At 31.6% G+C, this 19799-nt stretch overlaps 1 protein-coding gene across 4 annotated transcripts; it reads left to right on the top strand.

The window, feature by feature from the left end:
* Positions 1–754: 754 nt before the first annotated feature.
* Positions 755–14400, top strand: LOC110820899 (beta-amyrin synthase-like). 4 transcript variants are annotated; one of them, XM_088220802.1, is made up of 16 exons: positions 755–1067; positions 1163–1348; positions 1490–1579; positions 1652–1849; positions 1936–2020; positions 2110–2276; positions 2623–2928; positions 3449–3568; positions 3670–3792; positions 4473–4571; positions 4667–4723; positions 4951–5141; positions 5262–5439; positions 5540–5620; positions 12766–12849; positions 12958–13361. In XM_088220802.1, exons 1-16 carry the CDS (start codon positions 867–869, stop codon positions 13078–13080), a joined length of 2289 nt encoding a protein of 762 aa, XP_088076928.1. In that variant the 5' UTR covers positions 755–866; the 3' UTR covers positions 13081–13361. The 4 variants fall into 4 exon arrangements, with proteins under 4 accessions (XP_088076928.1, XP_088076931.1, XP_088076929.1 ...); XM_088220805.1 differs by lacking the exons at positions 12766–12849; positions 12958–13361 and adding an exon at positions 14237–14400; XM_088220803.1 differs by lacking the exons at positions 12766–12849; positions 12958–13361 and adding an exon at positions 11408–11488.
* The last annotated feature ends 5399 nt before the right edge of the window (positions 14401–19799 follow it).

Below are 19799 nucleotides of genomic sequence, written 5' to 3'. Positions count from 1 at the left end.
ATAAGATTTTGGTGAAGAGGAGAGAGTGTGTGCGCCATGAGAGAAGTTGAGGGTAATTAACTAATTAAAGTGTTTAATTAATTATTCTGGATTTGATATTAAATAATTAAGGTAATTATCTTATAATGGGATGAATGATTAGAGTGATCTTAAGTGTATCAAGGGATTATAATTAAAGCCCAAATACTAATTAAAAATGTACTTTAATTAGGGGAAAAAATGATCTAGACTGGACCTAAGTTATAGAGTATAGTTGATTTAGTATTTTGATTAATTTAATCACTATAATTAATAAATATAATGGAAATTAGATTCAAATCATTATAGAATAAATTAAAGGCAGGATTGAAGAAGTGAATTTGAGGTCCTCCTAATTCCAGTCAAAAGTCCAGGTCCCAATTCTATTAAAATAGTTGAGGCCCTCCTAATTAAGATTGCTTTATGTACATAAGATTATATAGATAAACAATGATTATATTTTAATAAGAACGTATTAGTAAAAATATAAATACTATGTCAAATATATACATATATATATATATAGCTATCGTAAAAAAAAATCTTATTGAGATTATAGAAATAGAAATAGAAACATCACACAATTCAAAAGATAATTATGTTTTTTTTTTTAAAAATAAGTTTCGTTATTAAAGCAAAGCCTGTGATTTTGGAACTAATATTAAATTTAAAAGTAAAAATGTAGAAGGCAGTATGGTAGTATATAAATGGCCTTGTACGTGCTCTTTTTCCCCATCATCTCTCTTCTCATCTTCTAACCAAACTTCTTTCAGTTTGCGCCCAATCTTTCCAAGTTCATCACTCTCTTCATAACTACATATATATATATATAATATTGGTGAAGAGTAATGTGGAGGTTGAAGATTGCAGAGGGTGAAAATGAGCCCTACTTGTACAGCACCAACAACTTCGTGGGAAGGCAGACATGGGAGTTTGATCCTAATGCAGGCACCCCTGAAGAGCGACAAGAGGTCGACCAGGCTCGTCAAAATTTTTACAACAATCGATTTTACCGCAAGACCAGTGCTGATCTCCTTTGGTGCACGCAGGTCTACATATATATATAATATTTATTTAAAATCTTAAAAAATTTAATAAATGAATTCATATTCCATTAAAATAAAATAATAAGATAAACCTGCAGGCTTTGAGAGAGAAAAATTTCAAACAAAGAATTCCTCAGGTGAAAGTTGAGAATGGAGAAGAAATCACAGAGGAAACAGTGACAACAACTTTGAGGAGGGCGGTTCATTTTTTCTCAGCCTTGCAAGCAAGCGATGGTCATTGGCCCGCCGAGTGTGCTGGCGGATTGTTTTTTCTCCCACCTTTGGTCACACCTTTTTTTTTAAATTTCTTAATTTGAATAATTAATTACAAAATTATTCTATTTAGTTAAATAATGCATCCAATCAAATTAAACTATAGGAATTAATGGAGAACTTTTTTATTGATATTTTTAAAAAAATTACAGGTAATATGTTTATACATTACTGGGCATCTTGATGTTGTATTTTCTTTTGAACATCGTAAAGAGATTCTTCGTTATATATACAATCATCAGGTATATATATATATATATATTATATCAATATCTTTTAGTATAAATATTATTCTAAATATATATGTACAACAGAACGATGATGGTGGATGGGGATTACACATAGAAGGGCATAGCATCATGTTCAGCACAGTTCTCAACTACGTATGCATGCGTATTCTTGGAGAAGGAAGAAATGGTGGAGAAGACAATGCATGTAGCAAAGCTCGTACTTGGATTCTTGATCATGGCACTGCAACTCATATACCATCTTGGGGAAAGATTTGGCTTTCGGTAGTAAAATTAATTATAAATAAATTTGTATATATATATATATATATATATATCCATTTTTAATAATTATTATTTATTTGTTGTAGATACTTGGTGTATTTGATTGGAGTGGGTGCAACCCAATGCCACCAGAGTTTTGGCTCTTTCCATCTTTTCTTCCTTTTCATCCAGGTTATATATATATATATATATATTTATTTCTTAAATATACATACTTAGTCTATCAAATATAAATGTAATATGTAAATAATAATTTCCAGCCAAGATGTGGTGTTGTTGTCGTTTAGTATATATGCCCATGTCGTATCTATACGGAAGAAGATTCGTTGGTCTCATAACACCTCTCACTCTAGAGTTGAGACAGGAGCTCTACTTACAGCCTTACCATCAAATTAATTGGAAGAAAGTACGTCATTCATGTGCCAAGGTAAAACTTCTATTAGTATTTTAGATCAATTTTTGTAGATTGAGACTATTTTTTTTTTTCCTATTCGGTAAAAGACAAGCAAGATATGTTATAAATAGAAAACTTATTTATTATGTTTTATTTAGTAACCACATTATTTTTAGGTCAGTTTTTGTATTTTGAGACTAAATTACTGTTTAATTTGATGAAAGTAAATTAAATTAAACATTATTTTTTATTTGGTTTAGTGAAAGCAAAGTATTTTCTGGTCAATTTTTGTATTCTCTTATTAAGTTTCACCTTAATTTAGTTAAGAGTAAGATCGTACTCTTATTAGATATTATTATTCGTATAATTACGAATGCAGGAAGATGTATATTATTCTCGTCCTTTATTACAAAACTTGATTTGGGACACACTATACCTTTTTGGCGAGCCTTTTCTTACTAGTTGGCCTCTAAACAAGCTAGTGAGAGAGAAAGCTCTTCAAGTCACCATGAAACATATTCACTATGAAGACGAAAATAGTCGATACATCACTATCGCCTGCGTTGAAAAGGTTTTATGCATGCTTGCTTGTTGGATTGAAGATCCACTTGGAGATTATTTTAAGAAGCATCTTGCAAGAATCCCTGATTATTTATGGGTAGCTGAGGATGGAATGAAGTTGCAGGTATGTATATATTAAATTTTTAATTTGTGCTACACGGATGATATAATTTAAAAAGTATAAATTTTATTTTATATAAATAAAAATTTTATAAAAATAAATTTTTAATAAAAATATAAATTAAATATAAGAACATTATTTAAAAGAAATTTAAATAGATAACTATTACAAATAATATCACTTTAATTTTATTTTATCTATTATGTATATTATCTGTTTAACTATAAACACATATTAGTACTAGTAATTAGTTAAAATATAATAAAAATATTTCGTTAAATTAGGATTAAATTATATAATAAGTTAAAGATTTGTTATAATCAACTAAAAATAGAATTTTTTTAAAAAAATATATATATTATCACATCAATTTTATTTTAAAAAATATTTCAAAAAAATAAAGAAATACTATGAGAGTCTTTTATATATATATAATAGATAATAAATATGCATGTACTTTCAATAATATTTTTGTTAAATATTCATTCACCTTAACAACATAAATATGTATATATGTATGCAGGGCAGTGGGAGCCAAACATGGGATGCTGCTTTCGCTATTCAAGCCTTGCTTGCAAGTAATTTGGCACATGAAATTCCGGATGTAATCAAGAGAGGATATGATTTTATAAAATACTCTCAGGTCTAACATTGACTCAAACAACTATATATATATATATTTATATTTGTAGTGAATGTTTCAGGTTGTTATCAAAATACTTACTTAGAATTAAAATTTTGAAGGTGAAAGAAAATCCTTCGAGCGATTTTAAAAGTATGCATCGTCATATTTCTAAAGGATCCTGGACATTTTCTGATCAAGATCATGGTTGGCAAGTTTCTGATTGCACTTCAGAGGCTTTAACGGTGAGCTACTAATTTCTCATCATCACCATTTCAGCACTTCAAATATTTTAATATCCAGTAAAATAATTGAATATTGAATAGGAATAACATACAAAATCTTGACTTTAGATATACAAATTTTGAACTCATTGGATCCGGGATAATTCATTAAATTTACTTAATTTTTGGCTCGATTGAGTTTCTAGTAAAAACAATCCAAATTATACATGTATACTATACATATATACATCAAAATGTGTATTATATATACTTAAAAGCAAACTTAACAATATATTATCTTGTACACATACATTTAAGTTGAAATATGTATATTCTATATATAACTGAATTTGTTTTGGACGAGTTTTTTATTCTTAATTCAAAACCGACGTTATTCAAATTTAGTTTAAAATTAACTCAATCAGACTTATTTTTAGAAAAAAAAAAAAAAAAAATTATTTAACCAAGTTATTAAGTAACTAAAATTTCAAAAGTTATGTAAAATTAAGGTAGCCATTTATTCCAAGTGTTGAACATAATAATTTGTTTCTTGATTGGATTAAAAAGAGTCTCTAAATACAACCACTTTAACTTTTAGCTTTATATATCATACAAAATAATTATAATGTACAGAATTTACACAGAGCTTTGCTATCAAACATAAACAATATGTATCTCACCTAATCACTTATAATATATAGTGTTGCCTACATCTATCGATGTTGCCACCAGAACTCGTTGGTGAGAAAATAGAAGCTGAGAAATTATATGATTCTGTCAACATTATACTTTCCTTTCAGGTAATATTAATTAATTTTAAATATTAATTTAATCGTTCATGGGTAAAATTTAATCCAAGTATCATCTACCCCCTTAACTACCTTTGTTTTTCTAGAGTAAAAATGGCGGTGTACCTGCATGGGAGCCGGCTGGGGCACAAAAATGGTTGGAAGTAAGAAATCATACATCGCAGAGACCTCTATAAGTTTGAATTAGCTATTTATATATCATCTAAAATAAAGTATAATTTGAGATTGAATGAAAGATAAGGTTCCAATTCCAGTTGTCTGAGTCTAAAATAAAATAAAAAAGTTATGCAATTTGAATAAAATATTCTTATCAAAATATAGTTTGTATTCACAACATATGATGAGTATTTTAATTTACTTTTGTTTCCAGCTACTGAATCCTACCGAAGTTTTTGCCGACATTATAATTGAGCACGAATATGTTGAGTGCACTTCATCAGCAATTAATGCGCTTGTTTTGTTTAAGAAATTATATTCCATACATAGAAAGAAAGAGATCGACGATTTCATCAAGAATGCTGCAAAATACATTCAAGATATACAGATGACTGATGGTTCATGGTATAATTTTATATTTTTAAACTTAATGTAAAATATTCCTATACATTTTTGAGTATTTTTAAATAATTTATTAATTGTTAATTAGTAGATAACTATAGTTATAAGAAAATTTTGAAACAGGTACGGAAATTGGGGAGTGTGTTTCACTTATGGGTCATGGTTTGCACTTGGAGGATTAGCAGCCGCAGGCAAGACTTACGACAATTGTGCTGCTGTGCGCAAGGGAGTTGAATTTCTTCTTAGAATACAAAGACCGAATGGTGGGTGGGGAGAAAGTTATCGTTCTTGCCCTGATAAGGTATGTATATATATATATATATATATACACACATATACATATACATATACATATTAATAGCTGATTAATTAATAATATATACATATGGTGGATGGTGTAGAAATACGTACCTCTTGAAGGAGGCAAATCAAACCTAGTGCAGACCAGTTGGGCTCTAATGGGTCTAATTCATTCTGGCCAGGTTAGTTTGCTTAAGCTTATGTTTTGTTTATTTATTTATAATCTTTGTTATTATTTACAAATTTCAATATATCTAAACTTTTAATTTTACTGGGGAGTTAAATTAAATGTGCATCTGAACATGATAATTAATATATATTTTTTGAGTTTTTCTAGATAATTTATATATTAAACTTAATTATAATTCATGTACTTAGAATTTTAAAAGCTCTGTTAGTGCCTATATATATCTATGTACTTAAAGATTTATAATATAAAAATCATAATTAAGAAATTATCTTTCTATTGATCTCTCATTTTCTTCCTCCAATTCCCAATGAAGTATTATCTTAAACTTATCTTTTAAAAATATTCCCACCAAAGTGATATCAGAACTTGATTCATCGGTTCCTTGATTCTTTAAAATTTTGGAGAGATTACTAATAATCTGTAATGACTCCAGAAATCCAAAAGGAAATATATAATAATTTAAGTGCGGAAACGAAATAAAATGTTAAGTTTTATAATCCTCCTTACACCATAATTTAAAAGTAATGAACAACATTACGGAATTAATTCTTTGAAAGAAACATGAGAAATAAGGAAACAAATAAAAAATAAAAAATATCTAGCATCTACTCACAATCTTTTTGCGGATCGGGCTCTGGAACCTGGTACTCTTGATCTGAAATGGTTAAATAAAAGATGAGCTACACTAATCCAGTAAAGATATCACACTATATCACCGGTACAGAAATAAAGGTTGGTATAAAATCGAAAACCACTAATGAGCATTAAATTTAGTAAATTCATTTATCAATTATAAAATCATTTCTCGTTCACTTACCATAGTGGAATTTATGAAAACAACTTATAAAAATAATAATACCATATAGATCATAACTTCATGAACAATCAGTAACATAGAACATATTATAAATCCATATCCATTAACAATAAACCAAACCATAACTGTTTCTCTTTTCACCAGTCTACTGGTATCCATGGGAGTTCATAAGGATGTTCCTGCTATACGTGAACCCTTTTCTTTAACAATCTCAATTACAGGGTCGTTCCCATAACCCGTCCGGTATGAGCACCAAATCATTAAACCTCAATACCCTGTCCGGTATGAGGGTGAAGCGGGCCGTCTCCATACCCCGTCCGGTATGAGACAACGTTCACGATAGGGTTCCTATGTACCCAGTCCGTCCACCATCTCTTAGGATATCTGGTAAAACTGTCGTTCCATCTGTTTATTTAATCACACCACTTTTCCATTTTTCTTTAATCTCCATTTTCAAATCAAACATAATCACATAAGCAAATAAACATGCATAAGATAATGCAATCATGTCTCAAATACCAAATCAAAACAGTAGTCATGTAAGGCAGCAATTCATGCATTCAAACCATAAAATAAATTGATAAGACACTATCATGCTTTTAGACTGTAAAATACATCAATAGAGATTAATAGAGAATAATTTTCGGTTCAGCCTCCATTAGCAATCAGTAATTAATTATGCATGTTTACTAAAATCGCACATACCATATTATTATTTATTTAGACTTCAATTCTATGATAGGGAATAGGGTGAGAGATCCTTATTCGATTTGACGTCGAAAAACTAAACGGTTCACTGCAACTACGTGCGGTCCCTGGGTTTCCTGAATTTTTCTTCAGGAACTGAAACGCGCTTATAATATCTACAAATGTTTCAAATAAACCCAAAATCAGTCCTAGGACCCACTCGGCCAATTTTGAAAATCTGGTACGACAACTCTGTCGTGTTCCAGCGGTGGCATCGCCGTGGGCGGCGATGGTCTGCCTCAAATTGGCTATTTTCGGGGAAAATCAGCCAATTTTGCATCAATCCCTATGAGAAAACACACTTAGGGGCATCGGTTGGCAAAAAAAAATATAAAAACCCGAAACTCACCGGCGGTGGGGTGCTCCGGTACGGTGGCTCCTTTGGCTCACGTTGCGGTCGGGTGTTTTGCTCCAGTCAACCTGTAGAGAAAAGAACGAGATCACAACGGTGGAAAAATTATGTCGAACAAGAATCGGGAAGGACCTCATCGGAGGCGTTTTGTGAAATTTTCCGCGACCGTGCCGTCGGGCTTCGCCGGTGTTTTTCAGCCAATTGGCCGGTCTTTCCACTCCGATTTGGCCATGGGTGAGCTTAAAATTGAATTTCATGCAAAAAGAAAAGTTTTTACCTTTTTTGCAGTCGGAAAGGATTCCGGTGCGGTGGCGAGTGACAGTGGTCGGCTCCCCGGCAGCTGGGTTGTCTTCTCCGATGAGGAGTTCTGGCAGCTAGGGTTAGAGTTTGGTGTGGATAGTAATTATTTATATCCATCCGCTTTTGATTTGGGCCGTCCATCGCGTTTGATCTGGACTGTCCGATCGCGATTAAATAGGAAGTGAATCTAGACTGTTCATCGCGATCCAATATGGACTGTCTATCGCGATTCACTCTAGACCGTCCGATTACATTTAAATCTGACCGTTCGATCGCGTTGGGGAGGGAGCACATCTAGGCCGTCCGTGCGCGCGGGAACGGACCTTAACCATTTGATCGCAGGCACGCGGATTGCCCATGTGGCCCCCCCGCGTGGCCCCCCGCGTCAGCGTCCCTGCCACTTGGCGCATCCTGGTTGGTCCGGGCTGCTGACTGACGTCTGACATGGTAAAACTTTCGAAAATTATGTTTTGGCCCCTGTTTTTTAATTTTCCTTTCAAAAATATTCTCAGAACCCAAATTTTCACATTTTTTTCCCAAAATTATTTTCAATTTAATTTTCCATCAATTTTACTCCATTTTTTCATTAAATTAAAAAAAAACTACAATATCTACAATTTAATTCTAATTATATTGAAATAAATTTGGGTGTTACATAATCATCCTTCAAATTCAAATTTCCTCGTCTTATAAAAGAAAACTATGATAGTTGATGTCTTCACATGCAAATCGTACTTGGCTCACAAAGTGGATGGAATATTATAGATAGAGACTTTATTCCACTAAAAAATAAAGCACAATTAACTCAAAATGAGAATGATTCTCAAGCAAAAACAAGGAAGAAGGATCAACAAGCTCTTTCACTCATTCATCAAGACTTAGGTGAATCTACGTTCTTGAATATAGCCGATACTACTAATGCAAGGTAAGCTTGGGAGATTTTGAAGAATTCCTTCCAAAGAGTTGGCGAGTGATGTGAAATTCAGGATCAACCAACATGATCAAAAATCTACATATATAATTTAGTACGCAAAACTTAATCACTAAATAAACATTTTCTACTTAACCCATAATTAATCTGCGATTGCTGACTAACACAATTAAAAAAAAGATAGAATTGATAAAATACCACAAGAGTTATCTTGATAATTATAATCGATTCCTCACTCAACAAGAATTTTAAAGAACCTCTCAAAGAGCACTTGTAATAGTCGAAAGTTAAACTAAAAGGAAATTTGTATTTTATTAATTTGAATGGATTTGAATTGATGTGTTTACAACCTAAGTAATGAAACTTTTATATAGCCATAAGCCTTACTAATGTTTGTAAAAATAGAAAACTAAATCCTAAAAAAACTTTAAATACAATCTTATCTAGAATTTCAATTAAAAATTAAATTAAAGACTATTATGCATAAAGGAAATAAACTCTTCTCTCTTGAATGGTGCCTTGATTGTGACTAAATGAATCCTTGACTTTATTGTGGATTTTAGGTATGATTTTAGACTCTATTAATTATGAATATTTGATGTAGAATTTGTATTGAAGATGAAATAAATTCTAGTTATTTTTTATTAGGAAACAAGTCATTTTTCTAGTACGAATTGACTAGGAAGGGGAATCTTACTTTGAGCTTTCATACTTCAAACGTGTTTTCAACTCTTTTAAAATATTAATTTGTGAAGAGAAAACTGATTAAGATTCATAGAAAGATAAATTCAGACTCCTTGAGAGAAACTTAAGACAAATCCTACTTGAAGTAAGACTCGCCTGTCGAATTAAAGATTAGAAGAGTGGAGAACAAAAATTCTAGTAGGCAAGAATTTCCCTCTCAATTGGGACCCTCATCCATGTATGTTTCTCAGCCATGTATCTTAAATTGTAGAAAGATATATGACTGAGTTTCCTCTTGGTTGAATAGACTAAAAGTTTTTTCTTTATGGGCTTCTTTCTTGGGCTTGCACTTGTTTTCTTCATGAATCCACTCTTGGACAAATAATTAGAATGTTTGTTAGAGTTTCTTGCCTCTAAATCTTGTGATTGACCCACTAGGCATCATTATACTTTTCTCAATTCATCATTCAACATGTCCATGCCTTGTTTATTTTAGTTGACTTCATGTGAGTGCAGTTTAGGGTCCAAACCTTCTTGATCATGTGTTGGATTAGTCTTTTCCAATATTTAGACTAACAGAGTGGTCCCTTGAATGTTTCATGTCATCCAGGATCACATTATCCCCTCTTCTTCAAAACGATTCGTCCTCGAATTGAAAACTTTCTTATGTAATGACTTTATCAACTCTACTTTATTTGGAAAATATCCCTAAAGTCCTGCAAAGCAACACAACTAGATAAAGAAGGATTAAAATTAGTTAATAAACATTTTTTCTCCTTATCATCTATCACATTCTCTTCTCTTGACTTTATCTCACTTGAATTATTTACCTTATTTTGATATTTGAATACCTCCTTAAGTGAGAGTGGTGTGAGAATAAAATTTTAATTATTCATGCTAAAGGAATAACGATTCTTATAGCCATCATAAACTAAACATTTATCATATTGCTGAGGTCTTTCAGTAGGATGTGACTAACATGCATGGGCACAACGTCACAACAAATTTCATCAGTGCATCATATAATAGAAAAAAAATACCAACACCTACTTAGTCACCTTCATTTTCCCATAGTTATTGAACTAATGTAATTTGGAGGGATTAAGATGTTTCGTGCATGTCAGCTTAAGTTTATCAACTAGTGTAAGTATCTCCATCTATGATTAAACTGCACACTTTCTCATTCAGAAGGAAAATGGTGTAAAATATATTCTCTATTTAGTTATTATCTTCTTGCTTGACTAAAACATTCAATATTCTCTTACTAACCAAAACTTTCCTCTGAACTTAGTATTCTATGCCCTCTTCAACATCCTTTAACAACACCATACTATTATTACTATTACCTTCTCTTGCACTATTAATGTCACCACTATCTTTAAGTAATATGATTTTCTAATTAGAAGATTGTGATGCAATGTGTCTAATGCTCAAACACCTAAAGCATTTGATATGACTAATACTTTTGAATGTGTATAAATGGTTTTGGATTACCTCTAATGTCGACTTACCTAAATTCTATCCCCTTACTGTTGGAATATGAAAATTCTTTTGTTGCCTTTTTATGTTTTAGTTGTTTTTCAATCTTTGCAGTCATAAGCACCATGTCTTTTAACTCAATATAATGTTGTAACTCACTACGTTGACAATATAAAAATTCAGGTCCTCTTTTATATTAGCTCAAATGATTGTTATCTTTATCTCATTATGATAATCTTTCAGGGCATGGACCCCTACGTCAAATGATTATAACTTTTGGTGTATTTTACGGCAGTAGTAAAAATGAGCAAACCTCTTTCTCATTATGGTTTTCATGTATCTCCAGGTTGAGATAGGTTATTCCCCATTATGTCTTCTACTGAGTAACAGTTGATCCCATCAAACCAGTGCATAATCGATAAATTCAATTGCAACAAGCTTGACTTTCTTTTTTTCATTGTAATTATAGCAATCAAATACAAGTTCTACCTCTCACTCCACTCCAAGTAGGCTTCAGCATCATTCCTTCCCATAAGAGGTGGAATCTTCATCTTTATTAAACTTAAGCTGTTATTTTTTCGCTCTTTTCTTTTACTACCTTGGACCTCCTCCATGTTAACATCATTATAGAACTCGATCTCCTCCTCCTCTTACATTCGGTTTTTAGGCATTAGTGCATCTAGAGTTTCGTGTCTTACTTCGTCCATCTCAATTCTCATATCTCCCACTGTTTTACTAAGCTTAGAGTCTTTATGCATGGCCTCCAAGAAGAACCACATATCGGTTAGAATGTTGTTTTCACTACTCTAAAACATTATAGGAAAATAACATGTTGGAAAATGTTAGCAAGACAATAACACTTCTTCACATATTCTTTTGTGTTTCACTCACCTCTCAATCTTCTTCCCTCAAGTTCAGCATCTGAATTGACTCTTCTTGAATCAAGGTACTCGAATTTATCTTAAGATACTTTCAAAGAACCTTAGGGAAAGAGATTCGTAATACAATTTTAGAAGCACGAGTTTAACCACATGGATAAAGGTGGTGTGTGTTGATGTATGAGGCTAAGTAACTGTAATGCAATTGGTTACTTAGTGATATAATGGAACAAGTGCGTAATGAAAAAAAAAAAAGAAAACTTAGAGTGTAATTAGAGACATTATGAATATGATATATATATTGTTTTTATTTTTCTTTGTATGATAGGCAGAAATGAAGGCAAAGATATGAAAAGAATAACCAATGAGACAAATATGCAAAGGTAGATTATACAAGGTAGTAAGATTTATCTAGTGTCTAATCTTTATACCAAATGATGGAGAACTTGAGATCGGCACATGTAATTCAAAACCCTAAAGATTATGTACTAGTGTGTTCAAGTAAAAAAAAAAAATTACAAATTAAGAAGGAACGTTGAAAATAATAATACACAAATTTCAATATATCTAGACTCTTCAGTTTATTAGGGAGATAAGTTAAATATATATTATGATTTTGATAATTAATATGTCTTTTTGAGTTTTCTTAAAGGTTCATATGTTAAATTTAATTATGGTTCATGAATTACATTTAATTATGATTTATGTATTGGAATCTTAATAGTTCTACTTATTTACTTGAAAATTTATAGTGAAAAACTACAAATTAAAAATTTGAATCTTTTTATTAGTATCTCATTCTTCTTCATCCCATTTCCAATTATGTATTACATAAAGTTAGCATATCTCTTAAAATTTTTCCTAACATCTCATTCATAATTAAACAGGACATATATATATATATATATATATATACCCATATAAAATTAAATTCTCGTATTACATACAGGCCAATAGAGATCCAACACCTCTTCATTGTGCAGCAAAATTGATAATTAATTCTCAACTAGAAAATGGTGACTTCCCCCAAGAGGTAGGATTCTGTGTCAATCAGATACTTAGAGTTAAATATATCTACTTACATTATATATATAATTATTTTTTATAGTGAATCACTTAATTAGTGATCTCTCATGTTAAGGAAATAACTGCGGTGTTCCTGAGGAACTGCATGTACCACTATGCAACATACAGAAACATCTTTCCGTTGTGGGCTCTTGCAGAGTATCGCAAACATGTTCCTTTGCCGACCAAAGGTCTCTAAATTCAAGCTGTTATTTCAAATAGCTCCGGTTATATATATATATATTCATAGAGAGAGAGAGAGAGAGAGGAAGGAAATAAATCGAAAAGATATCTTAGTTCGCTATTCCCCAAGGTCCCAGATAGGAAAATATTCCTCTGAGCAGCATATATTATCATACAGTTTTTGTTGAAGACTCTCATTATCTCCAGTGAAATGTGTGCACAAATAAGGATAAATATGAATGACCATGTTACGTTAACTCTGTTATGAAAAATATATAACCTCAATTTCCTGTCCTACATGTAATGTTTCCTAAATAAATGATTTACTGCAGCATAGTCTAACATGAAACAGATACAAGAGGCTTATTGTAGGAGTAATCTACTGAATGAAATTACCCTTTTTCCTAACCATTTGCCTGAGGTCCTTAGGAGATTTTTTGAACAACTAAAGATGCTAATAGATAATCTGATTAGCAAGACAGAAATCAAACTAACTAGATAAAAATTTTGATTTGATTCCATGGTTCAAAGAAGACAATATATTCTCCATGAAAAAAGTAGAACAAGGCTGACCAGACTTACCTCTTGAGGAAAATCTCCATTCTCTAATTGAGAATTTATTTGAATCTTTGCTGCTCAGTGACCAGTGGCCTTGGATCTCCACTAGCCTTTTCAAAGAGGAAAACATTGAAAGTGAAGTTGCTGAAAGTTAGTACATGCACTGAATAGATGTAAGATAACACAAGTTTATGCACAAACCTGTTTCTCATGCCTAACGACTAGGTGCAGTGAAAAAAATCCATTGACATTAAACTGCATTAGATTAGCAAACTTAAAATATAAGATAAAATTGCTACCAGTATAAGAGATTTAAGGATGTATAAAATAATAATGCAGATCAGCTTTGATATTAGATGATAGAATCAGGAAATGAGTTTAGGCTTTCTTCCTAATCTCTTTTGTTGCATATATGAATGGAAAGAAGGTGATAAACATGATTCTCCATGAGAAACTGAAGAACATACAACTTTTAAGAAAATATAATTTCACTTCAAGAGAAGAGGAATGAAGTAAATTCAACTTGTTAATAACATCAGCAAAATCAAATATTTCCAGTTTTTCAATTGCATGAAGTGTTCAAAACATAACTGACCACAAATGTATCTACTTAGATTCAAAAAGGGCTACCATTGCTGGGAAAATGAAGGACCTGGAGTACGAATGACAAAGTAGTGGATCATGTTTATCTACTTTATATAAATATCCTTTCAAAATTTCATTTAATCTTTTTTCCTGTCTACTATTTGCCTGTCTATTCCCAAGTTGAGGTTTACTTCAGCTTATTTTCTATAATTTACTTTGAAATAGCTTTAAGTTTTTACAGGTCCTTATTCTGTCCTAATGTACTTTTGTGGACTTAATTTAATTAATTACTAATTATGAGGTTCATGTCATTTACATTTTCTGGTCTAATTGCAACAGTTACAATTTACTAGTCGATTCAGGTTTGATATTTACACAATTAAGTGTTTTCTATTTCTTACGCTTCTCGTTGAGTTGGTATTAATTAAATTTTATGTCATTCTGCTGGTTCGGTACTTAATACACCCTTAATTTAAATTTCTTAACTCTCACAAAGTCCTCATTTACTTATATATATATACATATAAAAGTAACATATATATAAACCTAAATAAGACCATCAAATAAAATTTGAGATTCATGTCTCATAAAGTAACGAATACAAAATTATATTTATTCATGTTTCTATATTTTTTAGCCTTAGAAATAGTTAATTAAAAATTAAAAATTAAGGTATAACATGAAAAATAAATAAGATAAATAATTTAAGACCTTTGTGAAATAAAATTCCAAAGTTATGCCAATTTTATAATTAAAATGGACCTAATTGAATTAATTTTAAGTGACCAGAGGTCACTCTGCTATTTTAAAAAAATAGGTCACGTAGATTGCGGACTTAGTAGTGCAACCAACTAGATTGCACCGCATGACAACTGTGTTAGGCAAATCTAGCACGAATTCAAACAAGTGGGAGACGTGTGTGTATGATGATTCGACGGCCTATGTTTAAGATGTCGATCCAACGGTGGAAGTGTAAATGTCGTTCCAATAGCTCCAAGGCCCAGAAGGGGAAATTATGGTGATCGTGCGACTGGCAGGTGAGATGCCGATCGAACAGCTAATGGGCGTGATGTTGGTCACACGGTCTGTATGCAATCCAAGGATCAACGACCATGATCTATTAGAAAATAATCCAACAGTCAGGGTAACCAACGATACAAATGAATAGAAAATTTGAAATCAACGGTGGATATTCACTCAACGGGAAAAGAGACTGCATTGCCCATGATGAAGGGCAATCAGACAGTTCTCATCGTGCCATCCAGATCAGGATCAGACAGTTGAGATTCGCTCATCTAGTAAAAAGACTGCATTGCCCTTGATAAAGGGCAATCAAACAATTCTCATCGCCCCATCGAGATCAAGATCGAATGCTTGAGATTCTTTTAAAAGTGAGTATTTAAGGGTAATCTTCTGTCGACCCAAACCCTAAACGAAAGAAGAGAAAAGAGAGTGTGAGAGTGAGACACCAGAAAGGAAGGGAAGTATGGGGGAGCCACCATTCTAGAAGGAGAAAACCGACACAGTTAAGCTATTTTCTTCCCTTTGATCTATTTTGGGCAAGGATACTCTTAACCTCAATTTGAAATTGTTTAGTTGAAGCTCTAACATTAAAAAACTAACTTGTAAGCTGACTTTTCTTTTGAAATAACCCCATACAAGTGTCGATGGAGCTATATAATCTGTTTCCCCTTAATTTTTAATTGTATATTTATTCTACATTATTTTACTTGTATTATGTTACTTTTTTAGTTTAAACTTGTCTTATTTAGTCTCCTAACCCCATATATGTGATTTAGTATATTTAAATCTATTTTAAAATTACTTGTTCAGTATTTAAATTAGAAATTTGTAGATTCGTTAATTGTGAACATGAATATGGTATGTAAATTTATACATCTACGTAGATATGTAATGCCAAATATGGTCTAGGCTTATGTGTGAAAGATGATCGACAAACAAACTAGGGTTAGGAAATCATTTGGAGTTGGGGGTTTAATTCTTTAAATGGGCAAAAAATAAAAATTTTCATGGGCTTTATGAGAGTATTAAGAGACCCAAGAGAGAAATAGGGGAAAATGTTATAAACACTAATAATTCAATTAAAAGTACTTTATAAATATGAAGAATTTAATTAAAAAGTATTCTATAAATTTAATAAATTAAAGTACATGATAAATAATGCAAAAACTATTTGATTAATATGTGGGTAAAATTTTAATGGAATGGAAATGCAGGCAAAGGATTTTGCTATAGTAAAAAATTACAAAGTGAAATATGGTAATGGAAATAAAATAAATAGAAAATGAGTAAATATAAGAGGAAAATTTAAAAGTCACAAGTCAGTGTCAAGCCTTTAAACTGGTTTATTTTATATCAAGGAAGGACTTGTGCGTGTGTGACAAAAATTCGGTTAAAGTGGTAGTGAACTTTATCACGTGGACTAACAATCATATCATATCATATCGTCATTATGTTCATGTGATACACATTGTGTTGGATCCGCATTGATAATGGAGATCTCTATTGCTCTCATTAATAGAGATTAAAACAGTATCATACAATGAAATATCAAAGTCTAATGTATTAATCGTATTGTAAGTTGTGATTGTGATAATTCAGTTGTATCGTACAGTACCCTACTGTAAATATGATTGTATTATAATTGTGATTGCAATAAGTGAACTGTATCATATTGTACCATGTCGTAAATAATGATTATTTAACTTTTTGATTTCATAATGATCTTTAAAAAATATTTCTGATAAATTTTGCTCCGTATTGATCCTTTGTTTTAATTTTTTTCTTAGCCTCAGTGAAAAATGATTTTTGCAGATTTCATTTTTCTCCTTAGCCAGTGAAAAACATGATCATTTATAATTTTAACCATCTATTAGGAATCACATGGTCACTTAAGGAAATAGTCAGTAGAATATTTCTAGAAGGAAGACAGATCATCATTATGGTACAGAATGCAAAGAATATACACAGTCAATGATTAGCAAACTGTTGTAACAAATTTTATTATGTATTAGCTGTATTTGTATATACATGTAATATACCTATTGATCATTATTGTTTATATAATAAAATAACTCTTACCTCACAAATTATGAGTTGAGATTTGTCCAGTACAAATTCGTTAAAATATTAAAAATCTTGTTTTCGTATCAAAGCCAAGTATCAATGGCTGGAGGTAGCAGTAATTCAACAACCTCTAGCAGCAAAACAAATGAAGGAAAGACTCAAGCAAACAACACAACAACAACGATCAAAACTTTGAATTCGACAAGAAATCAAATAGGTTCATACTCAATGGTTAAGCCGAACCATGAGAACTATTTATTATGGAAGAGTATGGTATTACCCATTGTTAGGGGAAATAAATTAGAAGGATTCATAACTGGAGCAAAGATCTAGCCACTAGAGTTCACTGAAGAAATAGTGAATGAGCAAGTTCAAATCCTGTTAAACCCAGAGTTCGAAGAATGGTTTGCCCAAGATTAGATGTTACTATGATGGATCTACAATACTATTGAACCAGTTGTGGTCTCTGAATTAAGGGGGAATGAAACATCAACAAACATTTGAAATGCAAACGAAGAGTTATTTGACTTGAAAACTAGATCAATATAGTTTTTTTATAAAAAAGAGCTTGCTGAGATTCAGAAAAGAGGAATGAAGATAAAGGAGTACCTTAAAGCAATGAAAGCTCTAGTTGATAATTTACCACTAACAGGTCACATTATTTCCCTAGAAGACATGGTCACTCAAATTTTAGCAGGCCTAAATTCACAAGACTACAATCTATTGGTGTGTTAAATAGTTGAGAACGAAACAATCAGCAGGGTTGAGCTTCAGTCCAATATGAAAGAAGGCTAAAATAACTAAACACTACGATGGCAACCATCAAACCCCGCAAATAGGAATCAAAATTATCATTATAATGGTGCCAGATCTGGAAATTTCAATAGAGGAGGAATAAGCTATCGAGGACATGGCAGAACTGGAAGAAATAGACAATTGTGTTAAGTGTGTGGAAAGATTGGGCATACTGCAACAGTATCCTATTATAGGTTTGATAAGAGTTATATGGGCTCTTTACCAGATTCAAATAAGAACCAACAATTACACTCAGTATACTTGGCTACAACAGACAATTTTGCTGACAATGCTTTGTACTTTGATAATGGTGCAAGCAGTCATATCACCAATGATGATGGAAATCTGAGCAGAAAAATGAGTACAGTAGTAAAGAAACTTTGATTGTGGGAAATGGTAAGAAATTAAATATATCTCATGTTGGTTCACTTAAGTTGCCTACTAATGATAATAGATACTTGTTGAAAAATGCTTTACATGTTCCCGCAATTTGAAAGAATTTGATCAGTATTTCTAAACTAACAGTTATAAATAATGTTGATGTTGTTTTTTTATTCTTTTAGCTATTTTGTGAAGGACAAAGCTCTGGGGAAAGTGTTATTGCAAGGGAAGCACAAGGAAAGACTTTATCAAGTTGAGTCAGTTTACAAAACTAAACTAAACACCAACCAATCTCTACACTAAGCTTTTGTTTCTCGTTTAAGTACTGATTCTGTGAACTCTGAAAAGTTAGAATTGTGGCACAAACATGTAGGCCACCCAACTCCTAAAATTGTTGCTAAAGTTCTTGAAACATATAATGAAAAAAAAAATTCTAATGAAAAATATCAATTTTCTCAATTTCTTTTATGTGAAGTCTATCAATTAGGAAAGTCCCATATGTTAGCTTTCACTCCATCAACTATTATTGCATTAAGCCTTTTAGAACTAACACACTCTGACCAGTGGGGACCTGCACCTGTCACTTCTATGGCTAGATATAAGTATTATGCATTATTTCTTGATGATTACAGTCAATTCACTTAGATTTTCCCTCTAAAAGATATATCTGAATTAATTCACACCTTCATACAATTTAAAAACTTAATTAAAAACTAGTTTGATAGAAAAATCAAATGTATCCAATTTGATATGGGGGGAGAATACATACGACTCACTGATTATTTACAACAACATATCATTAAAATTTAGTATTCTTGCCCTTATACCTCTGCTCAAAATGGCAAATGAGAGGAAATATAAACACCTTACTAAAATGGGTCTTATCTTATTAGCTTAGTTAAAAGTCCCATTGAAATTATGGTAAAAGCCTTTCAAACAACTGTTTTTTAATAAACATTCAACCTACACCGGTTCTAAACAAGCTTTGTCCCTATGAAAAATTTTACTATGAGATACCAAATTATAAACCTCTCAAAGTTTTTGGATGTGTCTATTATCCATGTCTAAGGTCCTATCAAAATAAAAAATTTTAATTCCATTTTGTAAAGTGCGTGTTTCATAGCTATAGAAGTTCACACAAATGCTATAAATGGCTAAGCTCGAGTGGAAGGGTGTACATATCTTGACATATAGTCTTTAACGAGAGGGAATTTCCATTTCACACTACTTTTCTGAATACTAGAGCCCCATAAGCACAAATAATTGTCAATGTACCTAATTGGTTTAATGTTTCTTTGTCAAACACTAGCCAAACCAAAACTTTTAGCT

This window comes from Carica papaya, chromosome 5 (genome assembly GCF_054855325.1).
Source record: "Carica papaya isolate Zhongbai chromosome 5, ASM5485532v1, whole genome shotgun sequence".
In the NCBI taxonomy this organism is placed as follows: domain Eukaryota; kingdom Viridiplantae; phylum Streptophyta; class Magnoliopsida; order Brassicales; family Caricaceae; genus Carica; species Carica papaya.
Note: the sequence above shows the minus strand (reverse complement) of the source record. Positions and strands in the feature narration are given on the sequence as shown.

What these genes read in the sequence shown, in the direction of transcription:
- LOC110820899 (XM_088220802.1), top strand. Translation starts at nt 867, where the DNA reads ATGTGGAGGTTGAAGATTGCAGAGGGTGAAAATGAGCCCTACTTGTAC. An exon ending in TGTTTTTTCTCCCACCTTTG is followed by an intron (nt 1,349 to 1,489) that starts GTCACACCTTTT and finishes AAAAAATTACAG; the next exon opens with GTAATATGTTTATACATTAC. An exon ending in CAGATGACTGATGGTTCATG is followed by an intron (nt 5,142 to 5,261) that starts GTATAATTTTAT and finishes ATTTTGAAACAG; the next exon opens with GTACGGAAATTGGGGAGTGT.